The following is an 11,067-nucleotide window of genomic DNA, read 5'->3' as shown; positions in this document are numbered from 1 at the left end:
ACTGCTCTTAATCAGAACACTAAAAACTCTAGCTTTGGTTGTCTGCAGCTTATTTCCAGCGGGAATTAATTTCAGTCCATGTTAGGAATTTGTGGGCAGCAACAGAGCTCTTCACAGGTGGCCCTACCAATTCCAGCCTCTGCATAAGGCGCGCAAAAAGGACCCCTTTGCATAGGACAACCCTCCGCCTGGCTGGGCTCAACGTGCATTCACCATTGTTACACACACGGAAAAAGGAAACGCACACACCCCAAGCCAAGCCCTGATCTTCTGAAGAACTGTATACTATAAAACCCGTAAGCACAGCCACCCATGGCTGGGTCTCGCAGAGGGGCCCAGCAGCGTCCAAGCCAAGGGCAGGTGCGGCGGCGGCGGCAGCAGGGCGGAGACCCTCCCTGCTCGCGGATCGCAGGCCACGCGGGGCTCCTCCCGGGTGGCCGCTCTGCACCCGCCTCCCGGCTCCTCCCGCTGCGCTGCCGGCCTTTGTGTTTCCAAAAGGAGGGCCTTGCCCGGATGTACGGAAAGGCACTGACTCATAATCCAGCCGGCATACACGGTAGCAGAGAGAAACCCCGTTTCACTCCCCTCCGGGCAAAGGGAGGCAGCAGCAGCAGCAGCAGCAGCAGCAGGGCGGACTATTGGTCTCGGGCGGCGCGCGCGCGCCCTGAGCGCACGCACCCCGGAACCGTCCCCTGTGCCTCCGCCTCCTTTCGCTGCTTGCGAGTCAGGGCGCGGGCGCGGGCAAGCCTCCCTCTGCCTCCTCCAGCCCGGCGGCGCGCGCACGCACTGGCGTGCACACACACATACACACACACACGCACACCCAGGCACGGCAGGAAAGGCAGCGAGCGCCCCGGCTGCCCCTGCCTCCTTCCTAGCCACCCGCCCCTCTGCTCTCCTCTGGCCGCCGCCGCCGCCGCCTGTCCGTGCGCCTCTTGGCCGCAGAGCAGCTGCACCGGCCTCGGGCCCCGCCTGTCCCTCCCTGGCCACTGGGGAGGCGGCGAGAGCCAAGCAGCCCCGTAGCAGCCGGGCGGGGAGAAAGACTCTCTCTTCTCCCAGGAGCGCCTCCTCCTCCGCGCCCCATTTCTCCGGGCGGAAACATGGGTAAGTCACCTCAAACCTCCCCGGCGGGTCCCCTCCCAGGGCTCGCCAAAGGAAGCATCTGTTTGGGGGGGGAGGGAGGTCCAGGCGGAGTCCGAGGAGGTCGGAGAGTTAAAGGGGCGAGAGGAGGGTCCCTCAGTCTTTGAGGGGTGGTCGGGGAAATGGGGCCGGGAGGTTGGAGGAAGTGGGGCGTTCTCCCAACGCCACCCCCCAGGCTCTCCCCAGCGCACGTTGTGTGGCTTCTTAAGGTGCATCATTTCCCCGTTGTTCTCCCCCCCCCTCCACCACCATTATGGGCCACCACCCCATCTCCCCAGTTGGCTTCCCTCTTTCTCGCTCCGCGTCCTACAAGCGGGAGAAGGAAGCGGACTTCATGCAACTTCCTCATCCGCACACAACCCGGGGATGGAGCTTGGGCTGGGTGCAATGTGCTTCTCTTCTCTTCTCTCTCTCTCCCCCCCCCCCGCCTTTTCTAATTGATGCTTTCCACCTTCAGCCTCCCAGGGATATTGCTGTCTTAGGGTACAGCAGGGGTAGCGGATGTATAGGAAGCCCATGACGACACAGACTCGGTTCTGATCGAAGTCGTGACTGCCGGGATTGTTAGAATAAAAGTAGATGCTGGCTTGATTTAGGGTGGGTTGAAATGGATGTTTCCTTCAGTGCATTTCTTGGTCACACCAAATCTGTGTGCCTCACAATAAGGACCCCATTCTTAACTTAAAATGCACCAGCGGCCTTTCTTAAATATTAAGTTGATGCAGCTCTTGTGATGTTACCAGTAAATCAAGCAGCTTAATTAAGCTGACTATCAGTCTAATAAACTTAACCTCAGAGAATTTGGCTTGGTGCATCCGTAGGCTGGCTTAGTTTCCTCAGTATCAGGTAAATTATTTGCGGTGTGTGTTTTGTCACTGTGATAAAGCCAGACTTTGCAGTATCCTTTTAAATATATTCATAATTAATATATGTTACTTGATGCTGTCTTCTGTCTCTTGTAAATCATGACTTTCTTGTGATGTAAGGCAAGCTGTGGACTTAAGGCTGCAATCTTGCATGAACCTACTTCTGAGGAGGCACACACAGGATTGCACTGTCATTTGGGAAAGTAGGATTAGCATAGAAATCTTCAGAAAACTGTGTTGGTCTTGAAAGTAGTGGGTGTTAACTTGCTCACTCAGCTTTTCTAAGGCCTGGCTCTCCAAACTGCTGATTGCATTGAAGATTTCCTTGGATGGTTTTACCAGCTGAGGTCATATGATGCAGCCACCTTGCTGAAGCTAAGCAGGACTAGGTCTGGCCCGTGCATGGTTTGGAGTCTACCTGGGAATTCTGTGTATATTCCCTTGAGTTCCATGAGGAAAGAAAAGCAGGATAATATACCAAATGAACGTACTGCTACCTATGGCCCTACCTTGTTTTCAGACTAAAAGAAAACCATTATGTAGGGTATTATATATCCATTATTAATTTAAATATATAGAAGGGGGAAAGGAATTAACTAGCTAGTTACAATGGAAAAATACTAATGTCATTGATCTATGGCAGAGATAGTGTTCAAATTGAAAGAACATGCCAAGATTTGTTACTTTATTTTTTAATAAATAAAAATTATATATTAAAATTTAATAAATAAAACATTGGCATACATATTTGTGTTGGTCATTGCTGGTACATAGACTGTTTCAAAGGTGGAAAGCATGTAGGAAAGGCCTACCTCTTCTATTTTTAAAATAGAATATTTCTTGCCAGGTAATGTCTAGAGATGGTTATTACTTACAAGAAGCTACCAGGCAACTGGCTGTTTGCAAGCCTGTATTAACCATAGCTCAGGGGGAATTCCTGGGATATCTTCCAGCGCTTGAGCCTACGGAGGTGGTCTTGGTGTGATGAGGTATGGGATACTTGAGCATGCCAGCAAAGAGGATTGGGGAGGAATCCAAGCAGGGCAGCAAGCAGCAGAATTCAAGCAAAGCAAAAAAAGCACAGAGTATACAGGAACCAGGCAGATATAAGAGAGTAGAATTTGGTATAAAACACAGTAGGGCAGTACACCAGTACCCTCTCCCCTTTTGGGGGACTGCTTAAGGGAACAGTGAGGTCATGGATACTAAACTGGTTTCAATGGGTGCAACAGCTTGAGTCCAGGGTGCTCTTGAATTTCACCCAAGACAGAACCCTGGCTCCCCCCCCCTTTTTTTTGAGACAGAAGCATTTTCAGAGTGGGACAACATATTGCGGCAGATTCTAGTGTCTGAAAACCCTGTGATTACTTATCCATATTATAATATAAGTAAATAACAATATAGTATAGTGATTATATATCTTACCCTTCAGTTTCCAATAAAACCCAAAGGGAGGTTTACATCAACAACCTAAGAAAGTTAGCAGCATGGGTAAGTTAAGAGTAATTTAAAATCCTGGGTAAATAAAAGATCTTCACTTGGTTCTACAGAATGAATGTGTCTGGTGCTGCAAGCAAGTTCTGATTTTTTTACTGCCTGCTGGCCAAAATGGAAACAGGGCATTCTTGGGGTACTCTAGAATTACATGCATTGATTCCACCTGATGTGCCCTATACGGGTAGTGAAATGCCAGTCACTTGCCATGCTGGGGTCTTGACAACTAGAGGTAAGCATGCTAATGATCTGTGTCTGGCATGGCTAGCAGCAAGTAGTGAAAACTGTTCCAGGGGGTCTTGGAACCTATGCAGTGACATAGCCAGAGTGGCTGTACTTGGGGTACTTTGAACTGGGTATGAATTAAGGCGCCAGACTGGCTTCTTGCTGCAAGCTAGTAGCGAACTGCAAAAAAGCTATTCTGGTATCTGAGATCCACTCATGAGATTTTCGACAGAAGCACAATGGATCCATCTACTGTTCCCTGCCAAAATTTTACAGAGTGGACCCATTTTGCTGTTGCTCATCCTTAACGTAAGATTTGAGAGTGAGTCTGGATGCTGCTATAACATTATTGGTAACAAGTACGGTGCTCTCAAGGCTTTCTTTCCATGTGGGCACACGACTAACGTTCTTTTGGCTGGCTGTTGGATCTTTTACTGCCCATACTTTCACGATTACATCATTCTTGTTGAGTAAGACCTTCCTGTAAGCTGTATCTCTACCCGAATGCGTATATTTAACAATGCCTCCTGTTTAAGTGGTTCGGTAACTTGTATCTGTCAAAATTGTGGGGTCTCTTGTCTTTCTCTTCTTTCCCCTCCTCGTTATGTTTCCCCACTTTGAATTGCAGTCTCAGGTATGCTTACTTGGAAGTTGGGGCCTTTGATTACAATGGGACATGCTTCCACCTAGGTGTGTTTAGAATGGCAGGCTTGGGTTGCAGCATTGCATCAGGTTACCTGCCCTTCTCCCTTCTACCTCCCTTTTTGCAGCACTGGGTTGTAAGTTTTTTTGGGAAACCTGTAAAGTTGCTGCACGCAAAATCATGGTAACAGTTCTATTATTATGAGAGTTATTCTAAGGACATTGCATGTAGCACAGAAGTAGTGGCAGAATAAAAATTACCTTGTCATAGGAACACAGGAAGCTGCCTTTTATTGAATCGTGTCTGTCTTTCTCTACATCAGGGTGGTCCAACTTTTCATACCAAGTGGGCCACAAGACTACTTTGACGCAGAACCCGTGGGCCACACACTGCTATGCCATGTGGAGGGGGGACGAGGAGTGAGCCCAAAATTTAACACACACATACCTGGCCCTCCTGCTTCCTCCCCAAAGCTGGCTAAGTGAGGTGCTGGCTTTGGGAAGGAGATGTGAGGCTCTAGCAGGGTCCCAGAGCCCCCTACTTCCTTTACAAAGCTGGGAAAGCGTTAACCAGGCTTTGGGAAGGAGACTGGATGACTCTAGGACCCTGTCAGAGTCCCATGCCTCCTTCCCAAATCCCAGCTCCTCACTTACCTGGCTTTGGGAAGGCCAAATTGCTGCAGGGGGCAGGGGCTGTCAAATGTTGCCTCTCCTGAATTTCAGACAGGCTTCCTAGCCCTACCTAGAGAAGCCAGAATTGAACTCTGGGCCTTCTGCATGTAAAGCATCTGCTCTAGCACTGAGAAGAAGTTGGGAGAAGAACTTCATACAGCTATGAATAGGAGGGGTTGTGCACTGTTGGAAGATGACTGTAATCATGAAGGCTGCATCAAGGGAGCAGTGGTGCCATGGAACGGAGAGCCCACATAAAGGTTGGCTGTAGAGAAATGACTGCTTAGAAGCGGTCCCCCATCCTTGTCCCCGTCCCCCCCGCCTCATCCTGGTTTTTGCATAACATACACACATCGTGATTTGCGATATACTTCCAGGTCAAAAATCATGAAACCGATATCACAATATGGACTTCAAGCTAGTTTTGAACGATATATTGTCCAGCCCTATTCCCAGCACACACAAACTCTTGGTTTTATTAGCAAAGCCAATGTAACCCCGTCGGTCCCGTTATATTTCACTCTGGTTCCACAGCCATTGCACCACTTCCAGAAGGCGTATTTTCTGAAGTGTTGCTATTATGCATTTCGTTGGGAGGGGAGGAGAGGAGGGAAGGGTTGAGTGAGAGGAGGGGTAAAGAGGACAGAAAAGGCCACTGCTTAGTTGGCTGTAGGTGGTTCTGCAAGCATCCCTGCTGTTACTGAGGAAGTCACCATAATCAAAGCTTGAGTGCCTGTACAGTTGGCCTCATTTTCTGTCAGCAGGGCACTCACCAAACTTTGCAGAACCATCTCTCTTTGAAGACAAGCCTTTCATAAGAACTATTTTTTTTTAAAAAAAACTAGCAAATTGTAATGACTTTTCTGTGCTCAATAATTGTAGTATGAAGCTTTTGAGGTCTATGTAGCGGCTTTCATGTTAATCTTCCTCTCTGCTCTTTACAAGGTTTATTTTCTGCACTTTATAACAGTTGGAAAGCCTGAGAAATAATATATTGAGGGTGTTTTTTCCCCTCCAGTACTAGATGTTCTTTGTGAGCTCCTACCCACTTGGTAAATCATGTCAAAGAATCAAACATTTGCTTCTCTGAGCACTAAATTGCTAAGTCAGTTTCATGATTAAATGTTTTGAATCTTCTACCCCTAAGAGGGTCATGTATGCAGTTGGGTTTCATATAGACCTTGTGAACATTAATATTCTAATCAAAAGATGTATGCCATTAATATATGTACATAGCAGTGTGTGGGAGCTCAGCAATTGTAATAGGTTGCCTGTCACTTACCTAGATCAATTTTTCTGGAAGTGACTTTCTTTGGAACTGAGATTTTGTTTCTCTTGAAATTTTTGGCCTGAAAAATATTATCTATAGATATATATATATATTCAGAACTGTATTTCAATATGCCAATTTGTATGATTCATTGAATTCATTTGCAATTATTATATAATGTGACAAAGGTTGAATATCTTGCAGTTGGACTTAGGACAGATTTTCAAAAACAAAAACCACTCCGTTACCTTTGGTGAATAAGAATTCAGGTGTCACAACAGAAGTTTCCATTCAGGCCATTAGTAGTATTCAAATACTTAATGGTTTCATGTGTAAATGGGCTAGTAGCTTTTATGGCTGTGTTTTCAGGCCTGTATCATATAGCATGGTATCCAGCATCAAATTAGCTGATGGAACAGGGCTTCCACTGCAGCCAGCTGTGAGGTGGAGAGGAAGCAGGATGTTGCCCTCATGGATTAGATGTGGGACTATGTTGCAAAGTGTGTGCATCTGGTCTTTAACATTTGCTGCTGGTTTGCTGAACATTTTATTAATGTCGATGGAAATTTCATTAAAACTAGTCTTCAGTAGACTCTTTCTCTCTGTCCCCCCCCCCCCCCCGGAATCATGTATTGTCCTGAACCCCTGGTCTACCTGGCAGCAAGTCAGTATGTCAAGTCCAACAAGACCAGGGTCAATCCTGACAAGCAAAGTCAAAGGTCAGGAAACACAGTCCAGGGTCAATCCAAGTAGGCCAAGTCTGAAGTCCAACAGTCAGGATCCAGTCAAACCCGAACCACAGTCCCATAGAGTCCACCAACATGGCCACTTCAGTAGACACAGCACCTCAGCTCTGGTTCCGTTTTCTACTTTGTTTGCTGATTGCAGCAACTGGGCTTGATGAGGCATGTAGCCCTCACCTGTCCGGAGCCTACTCCAGCTGAGGAATCACACCTCTCCTCCCAGAGCTAGCGAGCCCCACCTGGCCAACTAGGGAGCTGGGCTGTGGGCCCTTGCCTGCCTCAGCCTCCTAGAGCACCCCTGCCATTGCTCTCAACACCTCAGTGCCCACCATGGAGACAGGGTCCTCTCTGGTGATGGGTCCTGCTGCTCTGGTTCCTGTGCATTGACCTCCATTCCCTCACCATCTTCCATTACTCTGTGAGTACTTTCTTCCTCATCCCCTGCTTGCCCCGAAGTGTCCCAGTCCCAACTACTGCCATCACTGGGACCTCTTCCTTCTCCCCGTTGTACTGCCAGTTCATGCATAGGCATTGGCCTATATGGTGGTAACAATGATAAACTATATTGTTTATGTAACACCTGGTAGGGGGAAGTGTGGGTAGGGGAAAGCATATTTCAGGAATAGGAGCATGCAATATACTGAGATTTCAGTTCTCGGGTTGCTTCGCTTTATATGGATTTAGCACTGTTGAGTTTTCAAATATGTTAATAGCTTGGAGTTCTTTTTGATGTGTTAAATACTTCTAGTCTAAACATGTGTTAATAAAAAAATAGGACCTTGTCCATCGAGAAACCATATTGGTGTCTCCATGGAGTGCCAAGGTCCTTGTCAAATGGTCAGGCTTGTGAAGCATCAAAAAATCTATGCAACAAAGGCATTTGGGGCGACAGAGTATATTGTTATTTTTCTGTTTTGATATGATTGAAGATGCAATAGAAGTGCATCTTTTGTTGTATTGCTGTGTTCTTGGTTTTGGAGGCTTTGGGGCTGAAAATAGGATTATAAATAATCGTAGTTTAGAAAAACAGTGAGTAAGGGGCATATAAATAACAGCTAATAAAGATGCATAATGATACACGGTGTAGTAGAGAATATGGAAAGGGATAAATTTTAGAACCTTGATCATACTAGAACTCGGGGCTATGTTGAAAGAATAAGGGTAGACAACTTCTTCGCACGGTGTGCAAACGAAGAAGTTTGCTCTGTCAGGACGTAGTGAGGCCCATCAGCGTGGCTTTGTTGTTGTTGTTGTTTAGTTGTGCCTGACTCTTCATGACCCCATGGACCAGAGCACGCCAGGCACTCCTGTCTTCCACTGCCTCCCACAGTTTGGTCAAACTCATGCTGGTATCTTCGAGAAGACTATCCACCCATCTCGTCCTCTGTCGTCCCCTTCTCCTTGTGCCCTCCATCTTTCCCAACATCAGGGTCTTTTCCAGGGAGTCTTCTCTTCTCATGAGTATTGGAACCTCAGCTTCACGATCTGTCCTTCCAGTGAGCACTCAGGGCTGATTTCCTTAAGAATGGATAGATTTGATCTTCTTGCAGTCCATGGGACTCTCAAGAGTCTCCTCCAGCACCATAATTCAAAAGCATCAATTCTTTGGCGATCAGCTTTCCTTATGGTCCAGCTTTCACTTCCATACATCACTACTGGGAAAACCATAGCTTTTACTATACGGACCTTTGTTGGCAAGGTGATGTCTCTGCTTTTTACGATGCTGTCTAGGTTTGTCATTGCTTTTCTCCCAAGAAGCAGGCATCTTTTAATTTCATGGCTGCTGTCACCATCTGTAGTGATCATGGAGTCCAAGAAAGTAAAAAATCTCATTGCCTCCATTTCTTCCCCTTCTATTTGCCAGGAGGTGATGGGACCAGTGGCCATAATCTTCGTTTTTTTTTATGTTGAGCTTCAGACCATATTTTGCACTCTCCTCTTTTACCCTCATTAAAAGGTTCTTTAATTCCTCCTCACTTTCTGCCATCAAGGTTGTGTCATCTGCATATCTGAGGTTGTTGATATTTCTTCCAGCAATCTTAATTCCGGCTAGGGATTCATCCAGCCCAGCCTTTCGCATGATGAATTCTGCATATAAGTTAAATAAGCAGGGAGACAATATACAGCATTGCCGTACTCCTTTCCCAATTTTGAACCAATCATTTGTTCCATATCCAGTTCTATCTGTAGCTTCTTGTCCCACATAGAGAAGAGGCCAATTTATGGAGGATAAGGCTATCAAGAGCTAGTGGACATGGTGGCTATGTTCTGCTTCCACTGTTGGAGGCAGGGTGCATAGGGCATGGGGATTGTGCTGTTGTTCTCCAACCCTGCTTGAGGGCTTCACATAAACATCTGGTTGGCCACTGTGAGAACTGGATGCTGGAATAGATTGCCAGTTGGCATGATCCAGTAGGGTTCTTCTTATGCTCTTAGTAACGTGGTGCAGACGATAATGAGAAATGTTTCTGTTATCCCATGATTGCTGGTGGGGGGAGTGGAGGCTGAAGCAAAAAAGACAACTTGCTTAAGGGCACCTAGTGAGTTCATGGTTTAAATGGGCTTCATAGCTCATGTTTAGGGGCAAGTCAACAAGGAATTTCTCCTTTGCAAGCCCCATTTGAAATGATTTATCAGTGATTTATGTGCAAGTAGCAGCAGGGGAATCCTTAAAAATATTGTATCTTCCTTTGTATGCAAGGTGCTTTTTATTTGTATACCATATTGATTTTGGTAGGATAATCTTTGTGGCTTAGATGATCTTGTAGTTGAAAGTATAACTCTTCACCTAAATCTTTCATTATTATTCTTCCAGCATGTAGCATCAGACACTGTAGGTTCAGCAGTAAACAGATATCAAGCAGTGATGTGGGTTTAATGAAAAAGATTCCAGAAATGTTCTGATGCCCTGGAAAGTGATCTAATCTAGTATATTTATTTTACTTTTGCTTAGTAAAGAAAGCTAGACACTTCAAAACTGCCATACTTGTCTAATACTGTATTTGCAAGTAATAATTTGTCATTTCTTTCCGAGGAAAAATAAAGCACTGGAATTTTTTCTCCCCACATTGCTGACATCAACTTTATTGCACAAATGTTTTAAACAAGTTACTGGCTTGCTCTTTTCACCTACTGCAATGCAAAATTATTAGTCCTGACAGGGTAATGCTTCCATAGATAGATCACTTCAACCTCTAACTCACTTACTTTACTTATATCTCTACATTTCATTCTTTAACACTCATTTAGCACTCTTAAGGCTTATTTCACTATAATTTTGTCAAACTTTCTCTGTATTCAAATAGACTTAAAACCTTAATACCTAACAAAACACAGTAACACCAACAGTATACTGCAGGAATATTAAGAACTTATTCATGAAAGTGCAGATGTAGTAGAAACTTGTTTTAGATGTTTGAAGTGCATGGGTTTTAAAAGGAATAGAATGACTCTGCATAAACTGTGGCTGAGTTGAACTGTAGCTCTTTGTTAACATTCTTATATAATTATTCTATACTTTTAATAATAAAAAGGATTTAAAAAATAACTTTCTGGAATAAAAAAACCCCAAAAGGTTTAACTGCCCACCTAAGTGCAAGCAGAGAAGAAACCTAGCAGATTTTCCCATGAGAAAAGCATTGGGTCAGGATTTCTGAAACTTGGGTCTCTGGTTGGTTTTGGACTACAACTCCCATTATCCCTAGCTAGCAGGACCAGTGGTCAGGAATGATGGGAATTGTAGTCCAAAAACAGCTGGAGACCGAAGTTTGGGAAACCCTGATCTAGGTGCTACCATAAGGAAGACCTTGCCTTCAGTGCCCACTTTTAATTCTTCTGACAAAGGTGGTATAAATGTAAACATGTGCCTTGCACCTCTGCAAATGTATTTTGTCCATGACTTTAGGAGATTTAACTTAGATATGTACTTTAAGCATTTATTCGAATCAAAATATGACCCTGCTTGTTTTTAAAAGTTGCTGTCCAGTTGACCTTGTTGCATGACCAGCTAGTTCTA

The 11,067-nt window shown here is 45.3% G+C and overlaps 1 protein-coding gene across 8 annotated transcripts in view; it reads left to right on the top strand.

Moving 5' to 3' along the window:
• The first annotated feature begins 381 nt into the window (after positions 1–381).
• The window catches only part of RAP1GDS1 (Rap1 GTPase-GDP dissociation stimulator 1), a 98,208-nt gene continuing 87,522 nt past the window's right edge, over positions 382–11,067 (top strand). For 3 of the 8 annotated variants that reach the window (XM_083571361.1, XM_083571359.1, XM_083571357.1), the window contains exon 1: positions 382–1,104. In XM_083571361.1, coding sequence (XP_083427487.1) covers positions 1,101–1,104 — 4 coding nt within the window. In that variant the 5' untranslated portion in view covers positions 382–1,100. The remainder of the gene's footprint in view (positions 1,105–11,067) is intronic. The other 5 variants (XM_083571360.1, XM_083571358.1, XM_083571356.1 and 2 more) reach the window with 3 other exon arrangements.

The sequence above is a fragment of the Podarcis filfolensis genome (genome assembly GCF_964270895.1).
Source record: "Podarcis filfolensis genome assembly, chromosome: 9".
NCBI lineage: Eukaryota > Metazoa > Chordata > Lepidosauria > Squamata > Lacertidae > Podarcis > Podarcis filfolensis.
Note: the sequence above shows the minus strand (reverse complement) of the source record. Positions and strands in the feature narration are given on the sequence as shown.